General features: G+C 38.8%; 2 protein-coding genes across 3 annotated transcripts in view; both read left to right on the forward strand.

Annotated features, from left to right (window-relative positions):
- ARHGAP27 (Rho GTPase activating protein 27) overlaps positions 1 to 3,600 on the forward strand; it is a 45,309-nt gene extending 41,709 nt beyond the window's left edge. The window contains exons 14-16 of the mRNA XM_087713252.1: positions 156 to 290; positions 2,133 to 2,238; positions 2,743 to 3,600. Coding sequence (XP_087569378.1) covers positions 156 to 290; positions 2,133 to 2,238; positions 2,743 to 2,920 — 419 coding nt within the window. The 3' untranslated portion in view covers positions 2,921 to 3,600. The remainder of the gene's footprint in view (positions 1 to 155; positions 291 to 2,132; positions 2,239 to 2,742) is intronic.
- Positions 171 to 26,352, forward strand: part of TMEM98 (transmembrane protein 98) — a 36,138-nt gene continuing 9,956 nt past the window's right edge. The window contains exons 1-5 of one of the 2 annotated variants that reach the window (XM_087713258.1): positions 171 to 290; positions 19,795 to 20,006; positions 20,322 to 20,453; positions 25,916 to 25,949; positions 26,093 to 26,208. In XM_087713258.1, the coding sequence (XP_087569384.1) occupies positions 19,876 to 20,006; positions 20,322 to 20,453; positions 25,916 to 25,949; positions 26,093 to 26,208 (413 nt within the window). In that variant the 5' untranslated portion in view covers positions 171 to 290; positions 19,795 to 19,875. Of the gene's footprint in view, positions 291 to 5,770; positions 5,919 to 19,794; positions 20,007 to 20,321; positions 20,454 to 25,915; positions 25,950 to 26,092; positions 26,209 to 26,352 lie in introns of those variants that run through there. The other variant, XM_087713257.1, reaches the window with a different exon arrangement.

Raw genomic sequence — 26,352 nt, forward strand, 5'->3', positions numbered from 1 at the left:
ATATTACTGTATTGTTCTCTGGTCCAAGATTGTGAATAAATGTTGGTCTAAAAATCAATTATGGCTATACTGATATCGTTATCTTTACCTTGAGTGCTATGGGACATGGGGATGAGAATGTATATATTGTATTGTAATTTTCATTAATTTTGCAGATGAGCATCTGGATCTTGATAGTGGCCGCTGGGATGATGTTCATGTCATCACTGGGGCACTTAAACTCTTCTTCCGTGAACTGCCTGAACCGCTGTTCCCCTTCAGTTATTTTGACAGATTTATTGCTGCTGCTAGTAAGACAATATTTTACTCTTGGGAAGAATAAAATGATTATTTAGTGGCTAACTTTGAAGATAAGTACCAAAGCCATAACTTTTTTGATTGTAAGACTTATCTCCATAGCTAAGGTGTGGTCAGAACTTCAAGGTTATACCTAGAATGTTTTTACTGAACACCTGAGATCCACAATTCATAGTACAACAAAACTGAGTGCGGGGGAAGGGGGCTTTCGAGTTAGTCTTGATTCCTGATGACTATCTGGACTAATATATGAAATGTTCAAGGCAACAATTTCAGAAGTGACTTGCTACTTCTTTCTTCCTATTGACTACCTCAAAATTATCACCTTGCTACATTCCTAAGCTGAACTAGTACTTGCAGAACTAGAATTTTGAGTTCAAAAAGGTGATTTGAATATTCTGCATATAAAAAATTCATTTTTCAAGGTTATCAGTTGTTTCTCTTGTTGAAACAATTGGGCGTTAGAAATTGTGTCAATCTAGCACAATACCTTGATTCGATAAGGATTTATTTTTATTCTGCCCATTCTGTCCTATGGCTTATTTATCATTTAAAGCAGATTTAGCTAATCTTATAGCACTGAAGATCATATTTACTGTTTTTAAATTGTGATCAGGTAATTGGCAGACAGAGAGTAACATTAAACCTGAACATGGCCAGGTCAAAACCAAAAGAACTAAAAATAAATGGAATACTTTTCTGTGAATTATAGTATTTAAATCCAGGGTCTTTTTTTAAAAAAAAAAAGTTTAGATCCAGTCTAAATTGAGGATATATAGAGCCAGTTTTGTCTAGTGGTTACGCTACCAGATAAAAAGCATGAGACAGTGAGTTCAACTCTTGCCTTTGCCATGAAAGCCAGCTGGGTAACTTTGAGCTCTCCTCAGCCCAACCCATCTTACAGGGTTGTTGTTGTGGGGAAAATAGGAGGAGAAAGATGTGTTGGATATATTTGCTGCTTTGAGTTATTTGTAAAAATAATAAAGATGGGATACCAATAAATAAATGATAAATAATTTAAGGAGCTCCATTCAAAAAACAGTGTTACAAACCAAAAGTGCTTCTTTATCAGCAAATTGCAATGAGATGATTAATAATGTCATATTAGATCTCTGTTTAGGAAAAGTAACACAGATTGCCTTCTCATGCTTTATGACAATATCAATATAGATAACAATAACCACAAATATCAAGATCTGATTGACTCGGTGGTTATTGTCACATTGGATGCCATACCAAAAAATCTTGGACAGTGCATGAAAACTCTGCACATTGACAAAATTTCCATCTGTCACTTACAAAAGACCATTCTACTGGGATCCACATAGATACTATGCTAATACATTACATCTTCTTAGGTTCTTAGGAAGAACTTGATGCATATGAAGGCCAACACAGCTAAAGAGCTGTGATTTCACTTAATAATGCTTTTATTGAACCAAGATAGCTGTGAGGAAAAAAGAAAAAAAAAACAAAGTTAAAACATGGACACAAGCAAAAGCAAAGAAGAGAATAAAATAAGCACTTCATAAAATACACATATGAATATTATGTAAGATATACTCTTTTGGAATCTGAAGAGTCATGGCATCTAGCAAACTAGGCTTGGCATAGCCTTTTTTGTAAAATCAAATTAGGAGAATGTGACTTCTGCATCTTTCCCCTTACTCTTGACTCCTGGAAAGAACAGAGTGGCAAGAAAGTACATAATAGTATGATGTCCTGTATTTCCATTGCAGTGAAAAATAACAGTGGACAATCTACTGTTATTTCTTAAAACTACATATAAAGAACAAAATGAGTGAAATCTCCTTTTTTTGTGGGGGGGACTGCAGAAATTATAGACTCCGCAAAGCGAAGGCAACTCTTGCGAGAGATTGTGTATTCCCTACCTCCTGCTAATTTCAATACCTCGAGGGTTCTCTTCCAGCATCTTTCCAGGTGAGCAGCATCATTTTCCAGATCTTTAAGTCAGTTTGGGCTGTTAAAATACTAATTTTACAAGAAAAGCAGTCCTGTGACCATAGATCCTTTTTAAACGTATTACTTCAGCCACTGTCGCCTCCAAGCTAGAATCAACCCTTATGACAGTTTTCTTTGCCTTTTGGTCTTCCTATTTTTAACTTCCCACTTGGAAGCAGATCCCATCTCGTTACCTTATCCCACCTGCCTGCCTGATTGCACCACTGTAGAAATTTAGTTGACACTTTCAGTTGCTATGCTGCTTGAAAGAATATTCAATGAAACTTAAGCAGCCAGATGGGCACAAAAGAACAAGTAGTTAGTAATCATCTTTATAGAAGAGTACTAGTACTTCATAAAAGTATTGTAAGTGATAAAATTAAGCCCAACCCAAAAAAATTGGAACTTAAGTCCACTTACTACTGGTGGCAAGACAGAATTGTTCTTATGGCTTCAAGGTGTTCTTCCTTTTTTTCCCCCCAGGGTTGTAGAGTTCCGGGAGAAGAACCGCATGTCTCTGCAGAGTATTGCGATTGTTTTTGGGCCAACATTATTGAGGCCACAGGATGAAGAAGGAAATATAGCAATGTATATGTTTTTCCAGAATCAGATTATGGAGCAGATCCTTAGTCAGACGAGTTACATATTCCCAGAAAGCTAGACATAGCACTGTATAATGGAGTGGCTTCAATGTGAGAACAACTCCTCCTGCTGTAAGGAAAGAAGTGCCATTGGCTAGAGCCACAGATAGGGACAATGAAGCTGGGAGAGAAACATTTGGCAAGCAAGCAAATCTTCTCTGCTGGATTCAAAAAGTTTGTTTTTGTAGGTTGGAAACATGGGTGAGTAAACCCTGTTGGACAAGTAATGGGCTAATTGCCTGGCATGGCATTCTGCATCAGTGATTTTCAACATTTTCGTTGATTACATTATTTGGTATGGGGAAAGGGGAGGCTTTGTGAGTGAATCTAAAGATTTATTAGTAATTATTTTTCAAGCAATAACGCTTGTTCTGAAGGAGTTGAGGGAAGTAGTTAACAATTAATATATTTTTAATCTTCAGGAGACTTTCTTTAATGAAGTATTGTTGAAAATGTGAGATAGGCTTGAAGAAAGTCAGATTTTCATTTAGTTAACATTGATTACTCTGACCCCACCTTATTGACTGCAAGACATAAAATGTCACAGTACTAATATATGATCACAGTATTAGCATTGTAATTCAGGATATAGATTTGTTATATTATTTTCTGTATATCAGTTGCTTATTCCAATATATTTGTCAATTATCTGAGGTAAGATAACTTGCACTTTGAGATGAATAAAGTGGAATTCAACTTATTTGTCTATCTGATCCTTGGGTAACCAAGTTCAATATAATCACATATATATTTACTGTAAAAGAGGGCATCCCATGAACTGTAGAACCCGACAGTTATATCACCAACAATGGTTAGCAAAATGGCCAAAAGTAGCTCTTCAGGTTGAGTTGCAGCACCTGACCTCTCAAATACTGCATACTCCTTGGTTGGAAGCTGCTCAGAGAGTTTGGTGCACCTACAGCTGCCTCCTAGTGGCCTCTCCCACAGGGATGCACTGGGAATTTTAGCTGGATCTTTTTACCTCCAAGCTGGCCCATTTTCAGACAGTCTTTCATATCTTTTACTTTGTTCAGTTTTCTATTGAAAGACAAAGAACTAGTTCAAGGCTATAGGCCACGTTGACGACACCACCACCTGCTGATATGAAGATTTGTTCTTTTAGAATTATTTGGAGGGTTTAGCATTTCCCCCCATTAAATGGCAGTATCTACTCATCCTTAGCCTAAAGCCAGCTTGGGACAGAAAGAATTCCAACCCTTCTCCTTTACATGATTTCTTTCAATATTCCATTAGGCTGAAAAGAATATCAGAGTATCAACTATACGCAGAATGTTATTCTGCTGACAAATAAATGGCAAACATATCCTTACAAAAGCCATAAACTATTTTGGAGATAATTTTCTCTTTCAAAAGTGCAATAGTACTTTTTTTGGTCTGTCTTGATGGAGAGAGGAAGGCACTGCATTCAGGCTTTTTGATGGGTAATGAAGCTGACAGATCTAACATATTATCCAGGTCTTCAGTATCTGTAGCATTATTTTTTACCTCCAGCTACAACTACCCACAGCATTCCTTTACAGAACTCATAAAATTTTAAAAGCCATGAGACAGTTGTCTATACTCACTGTTTTTTCCTAGAAGGCTCTACTTTAGCCTAGGATTGATGGTGCAATTAATTCTGTGGTGTATGTGTGTGTGTATATACATTTATTAAGTAATAATTTATGATATAATGCAAAAAACTGCCTCTGATTAACATCAGGAAATATAGTTGGATAGCTTCCTTAATATAGTTTAATAGATTAATATAATTTAATCCTACATATTTCTTCAGAAGCTAAAATTGAGATTCATATGCCTTAATTAGATAATAAAAATATGAATATAATACTTCTTTCATCTCCTCTACAAAACGTGTTTTTAAAATGGCTTTTACAGCTGGAAGTTTTTTTGTTCTACTGTGACTGCTCCTAAAGTAAACAGGTATCCAGTAAACAAATACACAATAATAACTTTTCAATAAAACATGCTGGCTGGGGAATCCTGGGAGTAGAAATCTCAAAAATTGCCAAGCCTTAAGAAAAGCACTAAGATACAATCAAACAGAGGAAGTGGCATCAAAGGCTTCATCAACTTGCTAATTATAACATTTATTTTCTTGTGGACAGCTAGTGGCAAAGTTCTCCAATCTGGAAGCGGGAGTGGGGGTGGGGTGTGACAAAAGAAAAGACATCAGACTTGAGCAGGCAGAATGGAAGCACACTCAAATTTCCTTCTAGCTTCTGCTCTTCATTTTGCCATTGCAAAACTGCCATGGGAAGTTTTATGACAAAGGTTGGGAGCCCTCTGAGATACAAAGTTTACCAAATAAAAGTTGTTTTTTTATCTCTTGCCCAACCCTATTCAGTGAAATCATTATTTATGAAGGAGTCAGATTTCAGATTTAGTTTATTTGTATGCCGCCCTTCTCTGGGAGGGACTCAGGGCGGCGAACAACTCAGAAGGGGAAAAGGGGACACAAACACAATACATGTAATTAAAATACACAAGAGTCATACAGCCATACAAGTTGAGAGGGGAGGGGAACTCATCAACCCCAGGCCTGCCGGCACAGCCAGATTTTGACGGCTTTCCGGAAGGCCTGGAGAGAGGTGAGGGTCCGAATCTCTGCGGGGAGTCATACAAATTCATTTACGAAGTGGTGTGCAAAAATTTGTAAAATGGTTTTTTACAGTATTTATTAGACATATTGTAATATATTTCATTAATGGGTATATTGCAGATATTTTCTTCTGCAAGGAAGGTTGAACACCACATCTCAGCTGAAAGCACTCCACCCCAAATCCCTATGCATAGCCAGCCCACTTTCAAAGCTCGCCTCTGTCCATCTGGCATCTGTTCAGTTTTATCTTGCTCAGGAATGTAGGCAGGACTTAACAAGAAGGCTGAAAGAGTTGCACTAGCAGACAAGAGGCCTGTCTTACCTTCGAAGGAACTTGCTTGGAGGGGCTCTTGGCAAGTGAAGCGGTGTGGCCTCTTCCAGTACAAAATTCCCAGGTAAAGGGAAGAACTATTTTAGTGTGCACCCCACCCCACCCCCATTGCCTCTAGGTGAAGCCTTTACCTTGTGGGAGGGGGTGATTCTCTAGCTACATTTGGGTGCATTTCCATTTACTTTTGCTAAAAGATCTGAACCGAGGCAAGAGTTTTTTTAATCCCGCTTTTGTTTTAGGAGTAAGAAATGATCAGAGTTCACAGACTAATCCTTTTTTTAAAAAAACAGATGTTTTGTTTCAAAGAAGGCCACTGTTATGAGGGAGCTGTTGCAAGGGCAAAATTCCTAAGCTTTCTAACTGCCATGTTTCATGTCTCTCTTTAACGTTATGACTTTTACAAAGGGATTGTGTTAACAGTGGGTTTAGTAATATCCAGGCAGCTTCTCCGATAATAGTGACGTTGTGATGCTTGCATAAAAAGTGGAGATATAACAGAAACTGTTGGAAAAACAATGAAAATAAATTAAGATTTTCCACTGTTCTTTGTTTAGCTTTAACAATTATAAGTCACCCTAAACATCTGGAAGTAGTATATGCATTCATGTTATAGTAGATTGCATATTCTACCAGATGTTTACACTGACTTTGGCATTTTTGCCCACCTATTGAGTCCTTTCCAAAGACATGGGATAAGTAGATACTGTGTAATAATATTAAATATATCATCAGGATGTAAGCTGTTCCAAATAAATCTGCCTTTTGCAATTGACTCATAGTAATTTTGTCAATTATGATGTTCAAGTGGTGCTCCAGATGCTTTGAAATTGCATCCTAGGCGCTTATTAATGTTGGTATCACTTTTGCATTCTTTTGCCACAGTTGTTCTATTTCTATTTGCAGTTATTTCTTTTTTTTAATGCATAAACATTTTGCATACAGTGTATTGTCAGGTCATATCATTTACAAAAGAAAAACAAAGAGAGAACAAAATAAGATATTAACACATATACTAGTAACAATAGTAATATAACAATAGTTTTGGCTCAATTTATCTTTATATTAGCTTATTCATAATTCTGTTAATTATATTAGCATATTTATAATTATAAACCATCTTTATATTTAATTCATACATAGCAATAATCTTTCTTTATCTAATTTCTATCTCTTATCTCTAACCCCTCATAAAATCAATTCAAGGTGGGTTGCTTCCGGTTTGGCCCAGATTGGGTAAATCGGTAGTGGCAGCAGTGGAAGGCTCCGCCCGCCCACCCAGACGCTTCTGCACATGCGTAGAAGCAGCACGCATGCAAGCAAGTGAGCGTGCAAGCCCGAGAGAACCAGTAGTGCTGGGATTTGCAACTCACCTCTGATGTCAAGTAATATTCTGTATCTTTTTTGTCTTTTATTTTTAAAGTCAATTTATCCATCTTTGCACAGTCTAATATTTTTTCGAATTACATCCTCATCTGATGGAGTGTTCTCATTTTTCCAATATTGTGCAAATAGAATCCTTGCTGCTGTCAGTACATGCAAAACTAAATATATAGTCCCTTTATCATAAACCTCTGACATTATGCCCAGCAAAAATATTTCTGGTTTCCCATCTATATGTTACTTAATCATCTTTTCCAATATTTTTTTGCTTCATACAAGTCCACCACATATGATGATAATAAGTGCCTGAGGTCTGATTACATTTCCAACATTTGGCAGACATATTACTAAACATTTTTGCCAATCTTGTCAGTGGCAAATGCCACCTATAAAACATTTTATAAAGATTTTCCTCATATGTGGTAGCCATTGTCAGTTTATAGTTCCTATCCCTAAGTTTTTGCCACTTATCTAATTTTATCATATAACCAGAGGGACACAGTGGCTCAGTGGCTAAGACACTGAGCTTGTTGATCAGAAAGGTCATCAGTTCGGTGGTTTGAATCCCTAGCACTGTGTAATGGGGTGAGCTCCTGTTACTTGTCCCAGCTTCTGCCAACCTAGCAGTTCGAAAGCATATAAAAATGCAAGAAGAAAAATAGGAACCACCTTTGGTGAGAAGCTAACAGTGTTCCGTGCTCCTTTGGCATTTAGTCATGCTGGCCACATGACCACGGAGATGTCTTCAGACAGCGCTGGCTCTTCGGCTTTGAAACAGAGATGAGCACTGTCCCCTAGAATGACTGGCACATATATGCGAGGGGAACCTTTACCTTTACCTTTATTATATAACCCCCAAAAAAAATGCCCATACAATCACTGTTTTTTGACTTGTTCCTCTTCCCTTTTATAACTTAGTAAATAGTTGTATATTTTAAATCTGTTTTTCATCTGTCCTTAATAAGATCTTATCAAGTGTTGTTGGTTCTTTATAAAAAACCCATGTTTTCTTTATAAAAACCCCACATCTTTCTTGTATCTTGACTGTATTTGCAGATACGGCCACCAAGCTAAATCCACTCCTTGGTTTTGTAATTGTTGTCTAGTTTTAAGTTCACCAATCTCATTTAAAATGTCTTTATAAAATACAATTTTTTCCAAGTTAATAAGATTTGGGTATATCAATGCTTTGGTATTTTCATATAGTTTTATAATTTATTTTTTCCCATACATGAAGCAAAGCATTCCTCACATACAGTAATGTCTTTGAAAATATCTATGTACCATATTCCTTCCGTACCATAAAAAAGCATGCCATCCTAGTTTAAGATCATGTCTCTCCAATAGTAGTAATCTTCTACGTTTCAAGTTTATCCATTCTTTTAGCCATGTAAGTATTGATGCCTGATAGTATAGTTCCCAATCTAGTAGTCCAAACCTCCCATTGCTTTTAGACTCTTGTTGCATTTGCAGTTTTATTCTTGCTTTTTTCCCTTGCCAGATCAAAATTGTTCTATTTTGTTTTTCGAAGTATTTTTTTCTATTTTTATCGGTATTGTTTCTAATTTTAAAAAAGTAATTTCTGTAGTATATTCATTTTTGTAGCACTATTTTCCCTATCAAAGATAAGTATAAGTAGGTATAATCTTTATTGTCATTGTACTTAAATACAGCGAAATTGGTAGTTGTATAGTTGTAAGTTCTTCCATTTCTCCAGGTCCAACTTAATTTGTTGCATTAGTTTTATATAATTATCAACTTTAATTGTTGCACATCTTGCTGTTAAATAGATGCCTAAATATTTAACTTTCTTTACTATCTGCCAATCTATTTTCTCTGTCAATTCTTTTTTTTAATCTGTAAGGTTTTTAACTATTACTTTGGTTTTTTCTTTGCTTATTCTCAACCTTGCGACTTCTTCATATTCCTCAATTTTCTCTATCAATTTAGGACCAGTTTCTAGTACTCTTCTAATATAAAAACTAAATCATCTGAGAATGCTTGTAATTTATATTTTTCTTTTTTAATTTCCATTTTTTTATTTCTGGATCTTGTCTAATACTTCTAGTTAGGACTTCTAGTGTTAATATGAATAGTAATGGAGATAGTGGATAGCCTTCTCTTGTTCCTTTTTTTAATATTAAAACTTTCTGTCACATCTCCATTCACCATCACTTTAGCTCTCTGTTGTGTGTAAATTGCCTTTACCATATTTGTAAATTTTTCACCAAAGTCCATGCATTTTAATTGTTGCAACATAAATTGCCAATTTACATTATCAAACTCTTTCTGGGCATCCAAAAAAATTACTTCTAGTTGTTTTTCACTATGTATTTCATAGTACTCCCATGTATCCAAAATTATTCCAACATTGTTTCTAATTTGCCTCTTACCATATTTTTCGGAGTATAAGATGCTCCGAAGTATAAGCCGCACCTAGCTTTGGGGAGCAAAACAAGGGAAAAATATCTGCCTCTGCCTTCCAGCAATTTGCCTCCTAGCAAAAAACAGCAAACAGTACAGACACTATACACTGTTTGTAGTGTTATATTTAAGATTATACTTGTATAAATGCTGTTAAAATTGATGTGCTTTCTGGAAATATAGTTATTCTCTGCTATTTAAAAGAATAGCTCTTTTTAAAACAATAGCACTGGGCTTCTTCAGATCAAGCATTTATTTTTAAAAGCTTCTTCATTTTGCTAAGTTATCTAAAATAATAATAAAGCAGTCTTTAAAAAATAAGTCTAATAATTTGAACATTCTATAGGCATTTATAGTTGTTGACTTACCTCCTTGCAGCAAACAGCCTGATTAGCATAAGAAAAAAAATCTGCCTCTGCCTCCCAGCAATTTGCCTAATGGAGCAAACAGCAAGTTTCACTTTCAATTTCTCCCGATCATCAGCTGTTTCAGGCTGCAGGGATTGCTATAGCCTATTGAAGCCTTGCAAGCCCCCGTTTGCTGCAAAGAGGTAATTTGCTGGGTGACAGAGGCCAAAGGGTTGGGGCTACATTCAGTATATAAGACGCACCCAAATTTTCACCCTCTTTTAGGGGAGAAAAAGGTGTGTCTTATACTCCCGAAAAATACTGTAAGTAAAAACCCATTTTGATCAGAATGTATAAACTCAATTAGAAATCGTTTAAATCTTTCAGTGATTATTGAACCGAATATTTTATAGTCTGCATTTAATAGACATATAGGCCTGTAGTTCTTTATTTGTGCTAAATCTGAGTCTTCTTTTGGGATCAAAGTAATATAAGTTTCTTCTGTGCACTGCTTGGAAAGTCAAAGCATGGGTTAAAACAGTCTATCTGCCCTAGGACTGAGTACATTTTTCTTTGACCATGGCTCCCTTTGCCTCAATGAGATCAGTTTAAAAATTCAGTCCACCAGTTAGGACTAATTTGGGGGAGCTCCTTGGTTCTAGGTCAGATAGATTGGACTCTCCAAATTGTGCATAGAGAATTATCTCCCTTTTTTATTTTTGTATAGAACTCTCTTTAGGTAGATATAGGTAGACAAAGCTCAAAGGAAAAAAATTGTACCATTTGAACTGCTGAGGAGGGCTGCCGGATTCCAATGAACTGCTGGTCGCACGCAGAGTGAGAGCAAAGGGAGTTGCTTATCCAGCGGATGTAGGTGAGCAAGGGGGGGTGGCAGGATGCTTCCTGTCCATTTTTCCCAAGGCTCTGCTGTTAATAGTGCCGCCCAGAGCGCTTGAGGCTCTGGTGGTGTCAGCGGTTTCTCCTCAGCCCGGCATGCAAGGCAGCCATTTTAAAGCATTTCGTGCGCTTTTTGCTGGTTGCTGACTGTCATTTTGGACTTGGTGAGTGGTGGTGCGCGGTGGCAGCCATTTTAAAGTGACAATTTTGCATAGATTGCCGTTTGCAGCTGCTGGAAGATCCGTGAAGTTGCACTTAAGCCCCTCAGCTGCAGATCACCACCAGGGAGCGTTTGACCTTGTACGGGACACCGGCAAGGTCTACCTTCCCGCACTGACCACTCAAGGACCTTGAGGGCGGCCTGAGGAGGGTTTTGGCCAACGGGCGTCCCTCCTCTCAGACGTTGATCTGCGGGTGTTCCATAGCCAGCTAGCTCACGCCTGGTGCCTGTCTACTGCTACATTACTACCAAACGCTCCCTGGGCTTGACCCAGGGAGGATAAAGGCCTAGCCCTGTCTGCAGAGATGAAGGAAGTGATTTTCCAAGCAATCTCCCAGGGCATAGCTAAAGAAATCAGGCAGAAAGATGCCCATGCGGCAAGTACATCTAAATCAAGATCGCCCCCAGTTCAGGTCAGGGACCAGGCCGCAGCCTCTCCTGGCACCTCGGTTGCCACAGGGGAATCATCTGGGAGGGTTAGAGTTAGGTACCACATTGGCGGAGGAAGTCCTGGTACACGGACCTTGTCAGCCTCTCCATTCAGAGACCATGGAGGATTCCTCAGGAGCAGATCTCCCTCAGCCAGGGGGCCGTCTGCCATCTGGATCCCCATCTGGCACTTGAGGGGGAACTCCTGAGGAAACTAAATCTGTCTGACAAGGTCATCAAGACTATTCAAGCATCCAGAAGACCTTCTACTACAAGAATATACGAAGCGACATGGGTCGCCTTTTCAATCTGGTGGCAGCCTTACTTTCTTTTTCCTTTCCAATCTAAGTTAGGAGTCGGAAAAAGAAAAAAAGGGAAAAAGAACTTTCACTAAATATAGCCAACAAGAGGGTTAGAAAAACAGCTCAAAAGAAATACATCATATCTATATCTTTAAAAATATATTATTAAGATATTCAGTCCAGTCTTTCTCTTCCAATTAAAAATAGTTATTTTCTTCCTTCACTTTCATTTTCAGCGGTTGTGTAATCCACTCAAAACTTTCACTTGCCGCTTCTGACATGGGGGGGGGGAGTAATAGTTCACTCCTTGTTTCTATCTGGGGTCTCCCTTCTTCACAAAAATATTTTGGTGAATTTAGTTTAAGTTCTGGGTAGAAATTTGGCAATCCTTACCCCAATCCAATACACTGTTTCTTTTCTGTTTTTCTTCATGCTTCCTTGTTTCAGCTGTCCAAGCTCTGTTTCAACCATTAACAACCATCTTCTCCGCCTGTCAGGAAGATTTTCCTGGATCCCGCAGAGTGGACTGCCATCCACTTGCGATCTATGGGAGCCCTTTCAAGGTGACAGTTGGCTCCAAAGAGCTTCGAGGCAGGCAGAAATCAGCTGGGCTTCACAGAGCCCCGCTAGCCACAGCTGTTCTACTCCAATAACAAACATTATTTATTGACATTATATTACATTATTGATATTACAATATACTGTATCCTTGTAGTTTGTAATTTTATCCAGTTTTTATTTATTTATTTAAAAAATAAATGACTACCCACAGTGATTCAGAGCTTACAGCAACTAAAAACCCACCCTAACCACCAAATAGGGGCAGCAGATGACTTTGTTTTAGCTTGAGGTCCCCAAACTCACTGCCAATCCATATTTTCAAGGCATTCCAGAAAAGTAACAAGATGGGAGCCAATCTTCTCTCCACTGGAGTGATATACCATTGACAGGAAGCCATCAATTGCTCTTGGTTCCACCATGTGTAATGGATGGGACCCACAATTTTCTTTCTATTCCACTGTTTCCAGGTATTGCATTCTCTATTATTAAGTGTATGTGATCTACAGTAAGATTCATAATTTAAGATTAATGAAAACTTAATAATTCAGATCTTAACCAAGACCCTAGGAAACATTGAGATAGCATCTAAGAATATAGGCGGTTCCAGGCAGGGTGGCTCTTGTAAAATTAAGGTGTTCGGTAATGAAATACTGATAAATTCAGTATTTACAGATATCAAGGTAGCCTTTAGGGATCTGAGGGTTTCAATCACAATTGGATTTCTTTTCCATAAGTACCCAACTTCAGTCTGCAAGTCCAGATATTTCTTAATTTTATCCAATTGCTTCTCCTCAATTCTAGCATCACCAGTAATAGAAACATCAATGAAGCAACATTTTTTCTTTTCAATAATTATTATATCAGATATGTTACAAATAAGATGCCTATCTGTTTGGATCTTAATCCACTCATTTTCCAAAACCTTCTTGACTTAATGGTTGTACTGCAATAGATTCCTCAACTTTTCAAATGTGAATCAAATAAAAATTTAGATGCCTTAAAAGTTAATCCAAGTTGTGCAAGAGTACAAGGAAACTGCATTTTTATATTAGACCACAAACACAGAAAATTATATGACCACCCACCCAGGAATCCAATGAGAAACTACCCCATTATATCTACTATAAGAACTAATTGATTACAATAATGAAATCTGCTTTATTGTTTTATAATGCAAGATTTATATAAACAGTATAATTTAAGTTCAGAATTGTCTTAATTTTGAATGTTTTGCCAAACATACATCCTATCACTGAATATCATATGCCTCTACTTTGCACGGTAACTGCAAACTATGCCATCCTCCTGCTCCATAATGAATGAGTGTGCCATCCTTTTTTCCCATGAAAAGCCAATTGAGCCAATGTCTAGTTTCTGCCAGGCCAAAAGTGTTTCCAAGGAAGTTATCTTTTTCTTCCATGTGTTCTTGCGCTATTTGCTGTGGGTTGGGATGAGGGGGTAAAGGTCATGCATGACTAATGTTTATTTGCTCAGTTGCTTTCTTCACACTAAAGTTCCGGTAATGGTGGCAGATCCTATATTCCTACAGTGCGGGTGAGAATTTTTTTCTTTTTTAAAGCCTGTAGTTTCCAAAGTTAAATTTGTTAGGCTTCCTATAGTAAAACCTCATTTCCAGACTTTTGTATTGTATGCACAGTATAACCAAGCGAAACACAATAATCTCTCATCTGATTTGCTTTAGGAACTTAGAACTGAAGGTGCTTCAATTAAGGGTTATTATTTGGATTTACTTAATAAAATAAAATACAGTCAGTACTTAATAAAATACATCCAGACTTTAACTGATTATTTGCATATTTACCAATTTTTAAAATCCCCAGGGAATTGAGATACAGGTTTCACTTGTTAGCACTATTACATAACCTTTAAAAATCTTTCAAAAGTATGTCTGGAAGGAAAGCAATTTTCGAATGTAATGCTTCTCTTTCAGATACAAAAGATTTTTTTAGTTATATGTGATTTCTAGTTATTAAAGATACTATATAAAGATACTATATACAACAATGGTAATAATACTTAGCAAAAATTACTTCCTTTGCTGTTGATTTTTCAGTGGTAACTTGTTTTTTTACAATTAATTAGTGTAATGTAACGAATAATAAGACAAATTTATTTTAACCATAGTTAGATTTACAAACATTAATGGCCTGGCATAGACATGATGCTGAATTATGATATATAAACTAAAATTACTGGCTTTACACATTACGCTTTACCATAGTTGCTGTCAAGGAGCAGGGGAAATTAGAAGATTAAGGCAATTCAACTGAGTATAAAAATTTATTGAAAGCTTAAGCTCTCTAACGGAATCTGAGCTACTAACAGTCAAAGCAAATTGGCAGTAGATAAGAGTCAAAGGAATTCAAGATGGGCTGGACTTAGATCTCTCATGGATACACAGGGACTCATAACTGATGAGGCATTTGACCCCCTCTCTTGGGCTCAGCCTGGTCATTTCCTACATCACTCCATATTGGCCCCTCTCCTCTTCCATGGGTTCTTCTATGCTGCTTTCCCCTTCCATCATTCAAAGTCTGGTTCTCGTGGGAAGTTGGCAAGGGTGGAAGGGAGGCAGTTTCAAAGGAATCCTCCTCCCACTTCTCTCCATGAGCTGGTGAATCAGGTGGTGTTGCTGTAATATACAAACATCTTTAGAGGGTCCCTCCCTGCCCCTTCTCAGGAGTTGAAGGCCAGGTATGGAAGGTGCATCCTAGGTAAGTCTCCCTCTTCCCCCCAGAAGAATGCAGAGGGACTAGCTAACCTCTTCTTCAACCAGTTCCTTTAGTGAAATTGGCATAACTTGGTTGGCCATGGCTTGTCAGGGAAGTGTTGATGGAATTGATGAACTAAATCAGGGGCATCAACATACCATTCATTTTCCTAGGAGTGATTTGCAACCATGTAGCCTTTCCAATGAATCAAGTGCTAGATGTCTTTGCTTCTTTTCCTAAAGTCTAAGATTTCTTCCACCTCGTATTCTGGTTCTCCCTCTATTATGACTGGCATTGGAGGGTGTTGCTGGGATCTTATTGGGCTTGGGTGGCATCTTCAAAAAGTAATGCTTAATGAAATACTGGCCTTCCCATTCGTGGCAAGGAGGTGAGCTGAGGAGAGGTTAATCTTGACATTTAGCAGCTGGAAAAGCGCTTTCCAAAATCTAGATAGAAATTGCACGCCTCTGTCTGATCCAAGTACTAAGATCATGCCATGTCTTTATGCTTGTGAGTATGTCCTGGTGCAGTTGGATAGCTTCCAATCTCTCATTGGTTGGTGGTGATTGATGAATCTGGAAATTGGAAGATTGTAGGATTGTTGTTGGTTATGGGATTTTTGAACAGAATATACTGGTTTGCAAGAAAACTGATCTGGCATTAAATTCTTGGAGTCTGGGATGCATTTAATATAGAAATCAAAACATGAGAAGAATTGACTTCTCTGGGGGAAAGCGGCTTGGTTTGTTGCAATAGGTCCTATGGGATAGCTACACGTCCTGAGGGCTCCCTTGATATGTTTTAGTTCTTTTTCTTTCCCATCTCTGCTGGTAGGCCTTCTGCTCAATGGTGTGGGGTCCTGACTCCCATTTTGTGCTCCAGTGGGTAGTGAGAATCAAAATATAAATATTGACCCGGGGAGGGGGGAGGTTCTGTAAACTTCAGTGTTAAAACTTCTGTCTGACAGCTGCACAGTCCAGGCAGACTAAACTATTTTCCTTAACATCTTCCCATGTGAATTTGATGTATCTGTCCACAGAGTTGATATGTTTGGTAAACAGTTGTATCTGTCTGCCCCGTGCCAACTCAATGAAGTGATGGACGTGATGAACCAGGGACTTGAAGCTGTTAGGGACTGGATGAGGGCTAACAAACTCGTGCTCAACCCAGATAAGACCGAGTGGCTGTTGTGTTTCCCTCCCACCAATTTGGCAAGTATTCCACCTCTCAGGCTGGGGGGTCAAACATTATACCCCTCAGACAGGGTCTGCAACTTGGGAGTCCTCCTGGACCCACAGCTGACTTTCGAACACCATTTGTCAGCTGTGACCAGGGGGGCATTTGCCCAGGTTCGCCTGGTGCACCAGTTGCGCCCCTACCTGAACCGTGAGGCTCTCACAACAGTCACTCGTGCCCTTGTGACCTCTAGGCTGGAGTACTGCAATGTGCTCTACATGGGGCTGCCCTTGAAGAGTATTCGGCGACTTCGGCTAGTCCAGAATGCGGCCGCGCAAGCGATTGTGGGTGCACCTCGCTTCACCCACATAACACCTATCCTCCGCGAGCTGCACTGGCTACCTGTCGATCTCCGGGTGCGCTTCAAGGTGCTACTTGTCACCCATAAAGCCCTACATGGTAGTGGATCTGGGTACTTGAGAGACCGCCTACTGCCAATTACCTCCACGCGAGAGACCACCTACTGCCAATTACCTCCACGCGACCTATTAGATCTCATCGATTAGGCCTCCTCCGAGTTCCATCTGCCGGTCAATGCCGACTGGCAACTACGCAGAGGAGAGCCTTCTCGGTGGCAGCTCCGACCCTATGGAACGATCTCCCCGTGGAGATTCATACCCTCACCACCCTCCAGACCTTCTGCACAGCCCTCAGAATCTGGCTATCCCGTCAGGCCTGGGGCTAAGACTGTAACCCGCCCGAATGGTATGAATGTTGTGGTGTTTTTTTTTTTTTTAATTATGTATTGTCTTATATGTTAAAAGTTTGTCTCCCCCTCCCCTTTGGGTTGTGAGCCGCCCTGAGTCCCCCCAGGGAAAAGGGCAGCATATAAATAAACTTCAAACTTCAAAAAAACCTTCTAATTCCTGTGTTTTGATCTTGACCCAAGTATCGTCTACTTACTTACCAGTATACCAGCGAATGGGTGGAATTCCTTTGAAGGAGTCTAGGACTTTGGTTTCTACCTTTTCCATGTAGAGATTGGCCACAACAGCTGAACCCATGGCACAGCCGTGTTTTTAATCTGTGGAAATCTTCGTTGTATTTATTATATATTTATTTATTATTATAAATAACTATCTATCTGCAAAGAGTATAAATCCTTCCATTCCCCACCATCCAGTCAGAGCTGAAGAAGCTTCTTGAATGAGAAGCAAAACATCTTCAAAGAAAAAACAGAAAGTCCAGATATCTCTTGAAAAATCATTTTTGGACAACCATGACCTGGATGACTGAAGAGTTCCAAAGACATTGCTCAAAGGCTAGAACAGTTAACAGTTAACTTAAAGGTCTTCTAGTCCAATCCCCTGCTCATGCAGGAGACCCTATACCATTTCAGAAAAATGTTTGCCAGGTCTCTTTTTAAAAACCTCCAGTGATGCAGCACCCACAACTTCCAAAGGCAAACCATTCCACTGCTTTATTGTTCTCACTGTCAGGAAATTTCTCCTCAGTTTTAGGCTCTTCTTTCCTTGATTAGTTTCCATTGATTGCTTCTTTTCTTGCTTTCTGGTGCTTTGGAAAATAGGTTGACCCTTTCTTCTTTGTGGTAGCCCCTCAAATATTGGAACACTTCTATCATGTTGCCCCTACTTCTTCTTTTCACTAGACTATATATACCGAATTCTGCAACCAGTCTTCATGTGTTTTAGCTTCTAGCTTTCTAATCAGTGGAATTGTGCTGGGTTGGGCTTTTTAAATCATATTTTTCAGTTTCTCAAGCTTCTTGAGTTCTTTTCCCCTTTAAGATTTTCATCTATGGCGTCCTTCCCAAGTTTTTGACATCAGTTCTTTTAAAGTCTAAGACAGGGGTCTCCAACCTTGGCAACTTTAAGACTTGTGGACTTCAACTTCAGCTTCGCTGGCTGAGGAATTCTGGGAGTTGAAGTCCACAAGTCTTAAAGTTGCCAAGGTTGGAGGCTCCTGGTCTAATACATTGGTCTTATTATGTTCTATTGCTTGTGTCTGTATTATATTTCATTCTAATATGGCTTGGTCACTCTCCTCGAAAATTCCTGTAATTCAACCTCCTTTATAATTTCTTCTCAGTTAGTAAGAATTAGGCCCAGTATAGCATTCCTCTAGTTCCTTTCTCTACCTTTTATATGACAAACTTGTCAGTTGAGTTAGTCAGAAACATGATTGATCTCCCTCTTGATGCAGAATTTGTCTCCCACTTGATATCAAGATAGCTAATGTTGGTTGGGTGGCCTGTAGTATATGACAATGGCATCTTTTTTTTTATATTGACCCATATGTATTTTAAGAGGTTTCATCCTTGGTGTATGCATTTCTGTAAAGTTTACATATAATGCAATTTCACCTCCTCTTTTATTAGGTCTCTTTATTTTGAACAGTTTATATCCTTCTATTAGTACATTCCAGTCATTAATTTTATCCTGACAAGTTATCCCACTTGTTTGGGGGCAATTAGTTTGCTCCACAAATAGCTACTCATAAACTGTTTCTTAACAATTCCAACACTTTAAAGCCAACAGGTGTTCATATTTACTTCTATTAACTTTCAAATGGTGAGAAAAGAACACTCATCTGCAGCTGTCTAATAGAGCTGTTTTTAGGAAAATAATTATTTAAAAGTGTTATGATTTTTAAACCTGGCTGACATAGGCGTAGTAGGGTATTGAAACTCAGAATCAAGCAAGAAAAACAATCCAATAGGGAAAAAATCAATTTCAGAAAAACTAACATAGAATCAAGGAGGGGGAAAGGCTCAGCTTTCAAACACAAATGATACAGTGGGAAACTGAAGGAACATTTGGCTTTAGAACACATTCTAAATTGACAAAAGGGTTGGGCAGAAGTTCCCTAAAGCAATGGAAATAGAAATACAAAAAGAAAACATTAGATTGCAATCTGCCAAAGAATTATTTAATTAAAAAGACATTTTGAGTGTAAAACATAATGGATCAGATGAGCCATGATTTCATTTTGCTAAGCATATACTTAAGCAAGATTGCATAATACATTAATTGAAGTATTACATAATTTTAAAAAAAATCTGGCAAAGTTATATAATACTTCAATTAATCATAAAGATAATCAAAGAAGGAAGCAGATCATCTGACAGATGCTAGCAAGAATATGTGAGAATGGGCACAATATAGATATATGGATATATGAATAGATCACTCAACATTTCAACATATTAGCAAGGATTTAAGCCTCTATTGTTCTAATAGCAACCTTATAATGCTTGAGAAAAAAGTTAGTGTGATCCATATTATTGTTTGAAAAGACTGTGAATTCTGTTCAATGTTTATTCAAATTGCTTGATATAGAACTCTTCTGTATCTTTATCTTGAATCTCAGATATTTTTTTAAAGAAGATTCTGAAAGCCCAAAGTTTCATTATTTCTGGTATATTTAACCAGCAAGACTTCATTTTATTCAGTTTTAATTCAGGTAGAAGTGTTTCTGAAAACATCTTGCTGTTGAACTGTCCATTCATCCCCTGAGGTTACCACGAGCATCAATGGAGACTGTTGTCATTGTAGCTATTGGGGTATTGGCAACCATCTTCCTGGCTTCTTTTGTGGCTCTGGTTGTGGTATGCAGGCAGCGTTACTGCCGACCCAAGGACTTCTTGAGTCATTATGATACCAGGTGAGATAATTTTTCAATTGTGCATTCTAATAATTCATTCACTCACCTAGAATGTTTTGGGACAGCAATTTCCAGAATTTGAAACCAGGATCGCCAAAATTAAGGAGTCAAGGCACTGCAGGCACAGCACATGTGAAAGATTCCAAAATGGGAATATCTAATCTATGACTTTTGTTAATAATAAATGACAGTCAATTATGAGTAAATTTTGATCTCAAAACATACTTAATTTACTGGTCAAAAATAAGCTTAATTAGGGGTATTTTAACACACACATCCAACAATGCTTTAGATTTCTATTGTGCTTCCTCCTAGGCCTATTGTTGACCTAATTGGTACCATGGAGACACAGTCTGAACCCTCTGAATTGGAGATGGATGATGTTGTAATAACAAACCCACATATTGAAGCAATCCTGGCAAATGAGGACTGGATTGACGACGCTTCGTAAGTTGGGCAACAATGCCTCCTAGACTGCATGCAATTTGGGACAAAATGGGATCAGAGAATAAAGGCCAAAAATCTCTTCAAATTCCTCTCTTTAAATGCTTAGTATAGAAGTACTACATTGAAAAGGATTGATAGTCAAGTATTTGACAAATACAGGTGAACCAAACACATATTTCTTTACCCATTTTTAAACCTATGTTGGTGCGGAGAAAAAACTGCATAGGATAAATAGTTAGCCTTTGAAAATAGCCTTGTTATCCAATAATATTTGTTTTTAGCTGAATGATACTTTCCTTTCATTATGATCATCATTAACCTTAAATATCAATTTTGCCCCCATATTAGAACTAGACCCTTGTTGGCAGACTTTTAATCATATCTGCCACAGAGGTTGTTTTTTGTTTCCCTTTAAAATCCATTAGTGCTTACTATCTCTGTCCTTCCGTGCTAACATTTTGCAAGCTCATATCTCATCTGATACCTTTTTTCTTTGTCTGAGAATGTTGACGGTTTCAGGCTCCATAATTCCAATGCATCTTATTTTTGCAATATTAATTTAAATGAAATAACAAAGAGTGTTTGTGGGGAAAGACTAGAAAAAACCTAATTCTAACTTATTAGTCATCCAACATTAGAAATTACATTTGGTCCAAACATTTCCCCCTATAAGTAAATACCTGGGCAACGCTGGGTTATCGACTAGTAATAGTATAAACAAGTCATTTCTATAAAGATTTATCGATCTAATATGTAAAACCCAAAATCAAAGTTTCATTTTTTTCCACATCAAACACAAAGAAGCGATTTTCACATAGAAGCAAAAGTACTTATGTTCTTTTCTTTAATTGATAATCAGTTTTGCCATTTCAGCCAACTCCATCAACTTCTGTAACCATTCTTCTATAGTAGGAATCAAAGTGTCCTTCCATTTTTGTACATACAATAGTCTTACTGCTATCAACATATACAGTAACAAAGTTCCATTTTTTTTCTCCAGTTCTTTTTCTATTAGGCCCAAAAGGAAAAGTTCTGGTTTCATTTTTATCTCAATTTTCAGGATTTTCGGTATTAAAATATGAGTCATAATCCATTTTTTTGCTTTATCATATGTACACCATAAATGGTAAAAAGTCCCTTCTTTGTTTTTTCACCAACATACATTTGACATACCTTTATACATTTTAGAAAACTTATCTGGTGTTAAATATCAACAATAAAACATTCCTTTTAAATTATAATATAATGTAAATTTTAGAGCCTTCATCCACATATTTTCCGATCCTTCAAGCATCACATTATAACAAAATCCCTTGCCCACTGAATCATACAAAGTTTTACATGTTCATTTTCCAGATTCAATTTCAATAACGTTTTATAATCTTTGCAATGATATGTTCATTGTTATGCTAGTGGATTTAATTCTGACCCTGCCACCGGCTTGAGCATACTACAATAGAACACTTGGTGCCCTTTCACTAACAAGCTTGGCAGTTTCAATTCTACTGTCACTGGGTTTATTATTTTTACTATTAAAAAAGGTCCTATGAATTTTGAACTGAGCTTCTTATAGAGTGTTTCAATTTCAGATATTTTTGTGGAGAAGTAGACCTTCTCCCCAATGTGAAATGGCCTCTGGGGTGACCGTCTCTTATCTGCCTGTGCCTTCTGCATTTCTGTTGCTTTAGCCAGTGCTCATTTTAATTTCCCTACACACTTTGTAAGAAACCCACCCATTCCATTAGGCTCACTTAGGAGCAGGATTCCTGCAGGTATTCTGGCATGGGGATGAATTTCACTCCTGTGGCTACTTTAAAGAGGATGAGTCCCATGCTACTATGCACTGTGTTATTGTAGGCAACTTCAGCAAATGGCAGGCGATCTGCCCAGTTAGGTTGCTGATAGTTAACATAGCATTTCAAGTATTGTTCTATCATTTTGTTAGCTCATTCCACAGATCTGTTCGTACTCGGATGTAAGACAGAGCTAAGCTCTTGAGATGATCCAATTAACTTAATGGGTTCCTTCCAGAACTTTGCAGTGAACTGAACTCCCCAGTCCAAGATGATTCTTCTCAGCACCCCGTGCTGCTGGCAGACATGCTGCAGGAACATCTTGGCCAGTCTTTGGGTGGAAGGGAGACTCAAGCAGGCGACAAAGTGTGTTTGCTTGGAGAAATAGTCTATTATGGTCCAGATTACTGTGTTTCTCCTGTTCTCTGGGAGTTCCACTATAAAGTCCATCACTATCTCCTCCCATGGTCGAGTCAGGTTAACTATCTGTTGCAGTAATCCTGGGCTTTTCCCTGGTCTTTTTTTCATCTCTGAGCACACAGTGCAGCTTTTCATGTAGTTCTCTATGTCCTTTTTCATTTGCAGCCACCAAAATTGTCTCCTTGTTAAGTGCAGGGTGTTTATGAACCTGAAGTGGCCTGATTGCTTGGCATCATGGCTTAGTTGAAAAACTTGAGCCTTAGGATGCTGGGGACATGCAACCTGCCACTCTTCCAGGCCAGTCCTTCCTTCAACGTAAGCTTTTCCCCATGGTCCTTGAACTATGGGTTGGATTGCAACTCTCTTTTTAGTTACTGGGTCAGTTTGTCACTGGGGTCTGACTGTTTACTCCCTCATCATCACTTGTGCCATTTTCTGGGGGGAAGGAATAAAAAACTCTACCACCTCTTCCTGACAACTTTTGTATTATGGCAGGTGGGACAGGGCATCTGCTAGGAAATTCTTGCTCCCTTGGGATGTACTTCAGTTGGAAATCAAATTGTTTGAAGTATTGTGCTCACCCAACTTTCTTTGGTGAAAGTTTTTGGGGAGTCTAAAGCACCTCCGGGTTCTTATGATCAGTCCACACCTCAAATGGTACTTTGCTTCCCTAGAGGAATTGGTGCCATGTTAGCAATACGCATCAGATAGCAAAGGCTTCCTCCTCCTACACTGTTCAATGTCTCTCAGTTTTGGTGAGCTTTCAGGATGTGTGCATAGTTGCAGCTTCCCCTTTCAATTTTTCTGGAAGAGAACTGCTCCCACCAGCCTCACTGCCATCAGCCTGGATGACAAAAGTCTTCTCAGAGCTAGGGTATTTCAGGACTGGTTCCTCATCAAACAGTCCCTTTAACGTCTCAAAAGCATCCTGGAACTCCATCATCCAGGTTAGAGGCTGTCTCTGGTATAGCTTCCCTCCCCCCTTCCCTGTCTTCCACAGTTTAATCATCAGCAGAGGTATCTTGGCAAAAGAGGGGATAAGCTTCCTGTAGAAGTTTGTGTCTCACAAAAAACTCTGCAGCTGCTTGCGGGTTTGGAGGGCTTGCCACTCAAATATGGCTTTTACTTTTTCTGGGTCCATCTCCACCCCTTCACTTGACACTCAGTAGCCAAGGTAGTCTAGGCAAGTCTTGTGGAATTCACACTTAGATACCTTAGATATAGGTTCATCATTAAAAGCTTCTTGAGCATCTGGCGCACTTCATGTGCTCTTCCATTGTTTCGATGAAGATGAGAATGTTGTTCAGGTACACTAAGATTCCCTTGTACAGGTGTTTATGGAGTATCTCATTAATTAGCTGCAGGAACACAGCAGGGGCTCCTGGGAGGTTAAACAGCATCACTTTGAATTGGAAGCTCCCCAGCGGGCAATTAAAGGCAGTCTTCCACTTGTCGCCCTCCTTAATTCTCACTTAGTAGTACACCTCCCTCAGGTCTAGCTTCTTGAAAATATTTCCTTTGCCTAAATAGTCCAACATGTCCTTCATTAGGGGAAGGGGTACACTCATACCACATTGATCCCCCCTCCATGCATAGCTCATTGATCCCCCTAAAATCCACGCATAGCCTCAACTACCCATCCTCTTTGAATAGTATGGGGGAGGGTGCTACACGGACCTTGGCCAGCCGGATGAATCCCCTGCCAAGGTTCTTATAAATGTAGTTTCTCAAATATTCCAACTCTTTTGGGGTCATAGAGTATATCTTTGACTTGGGGACTTTCGCCTCTGGCAGGATCTATTACTCAGTCGGTAGGATGGGGTGGCAGTGTAGGACATCACATTCCTCTTCACTGAACATCCCTTTCAGGTTCTCTCAGATACTCTCATCCCCTGAGATACTCTCAGGGGATGAGCTGAATCTCTGGCTGCTGTTATGAATCCGCTTTCAACTGCACGCTTACTCCAACCTCCTTACTCTGCCATTCAGCCTGTCCCCCAAGTTTCCAATGAGAAAAGGAGGGAAGTTCCCTCCTTATGCTCCTTTTCCACTCTCCTTTCTGCCATCGTATGGTCAGACCCCACTTTTCTAGCCAGGACATTCCCAGAATCACTACCTCCATCATTTTCAGCACTATTATGAACCAGATGATCTTATGATGCTTGCCTATCTACAATCATACAGACTCAATCAGGTGCATTGTGGGGGAGCTTCCTATTAGGGACTAGTCCATCTGCTCGAACTTCATGGACTGGGGCAATTTCCTCATTCGTATTCCTAGCTTCAGAATTGTGGACAGCTTCATTAAGCATTGGGTGCACCCATGTCTATGAATGTCTTCAATTCTCTAGTGAGAGCTAGTTTATTGTTAAGGTTTCAACTGACAACCCAATGAATCAGCACTCCAAGAACTTTCAGTTTCCTCAAAAAATTGTTTTATTGAGTACATCATTTTGGCATGGATGGTCTTAAAACCAGCTCTGGCTATTTCTCGTGCTTTCTGTACAATTAAAGATTAGACAGCTCTCTCCCTCTTTGTCATAGGTCATATTGTTCAGTTAGGCTTTCTGGGTATCTCTTCCTTGGTAACCTCTTCCAGGTTTTGACCAGCACCTGAGGGGATGACCTTGGTTCCCATGAGAAAGGAAGTTGTTGATGTCTGATTTTACATTCCAAAGTTCCCTCATCCCTCCAAAGTGTGTCAAGCTGGGAAAGGAGAAAATTGGCTGTGACTGGTCCAATCCATCTCAAAGTTGACAGTGAGGGTGTGTAATAGTAATAGCTTTTATATACACTTCACAGTGTTTTACAGCCCTCTCTAAGTGGTTATAGATTCAACATGTTGCCCCCAACAATCTGGATTTTCATTTTACAAACCTCTGAAGGAAGGAAGGCTGAATCAACTTTGAGCCAGTGAGAATTGAACTGCTGAACTGCTGGCAATCGGCAGTCAGCAGAATTAACCTGCAATACTGTATTCTAACTACTGTGCCACCACACTGCAGAATGTGCGTTGATGTTCTGTTTAATCAATTCTTGAAGGGAAACTTGTCAACTTGACAAGAGCCAAATTATTCAAGTGAGCTGAGAACAAAATGTCCTGCAGAATGCTCAGAAACAAAAAATCGTGTGTCTAAATAGGAAAACTGAACGCCAGAAAACTGAAGACCAGAAAATCATGGAAGAGTCCAAGTAGAGGACTTTTGGTGAAGTACTTCTCTAATTTGCTGCTATTTTCTTTTTCCTTAGGGGCCTGGTTTCTCACTGCATTGCTATCCTAAAGGTACATTTCTGATTTTTTCCCCAAAATCATAATGTGAAGATAGAAGGTGCACAGTCCACAGGAACACATGTAAGTAGTAAGTACAATTAAGTAGCAGACAAACCCACCTCACATAAATAATACTTATCTTACTTTCTGAATAGATCTGCCACACTCTCACCGAGAAGCTTGTTGCCATGACAATGGGGTCAGGTGCTCAAATGAAGTATCCAGCAAGCCTAAGTGACATTATCGTTGTGGCCAAACGAATCAGCCCAAGGTGCGAGTTATAAAGAACTTAAGGGGAACAGGACTCTAGATTGGTCTAGGGAGAAAAAAATCCATTTTAGCCTGAACAAAATATGGGATATAAACAGTGGTGGGATTCAAATTTGTTTACTACTGGTTCTGTGGGCATGGCTGG

The sequence above is a fragment of the Thamnophis sirtalis genome, unplaced genomic scaffold (genome assembly GCF_051295495.1).
Source record: "Thamnophis sirtalis isolate CommonGarterSnake01/CBP01778 unplaced genomic scaffold, rThaSir2_p1.2 scaffold_4, whole genome shotgun sequence".
NCBI lineage: Eukaryota > Metazoa > Chordata > Lepidosauria > Squamata > Natricidae > Thamnophis > Thamnophis sirtalis.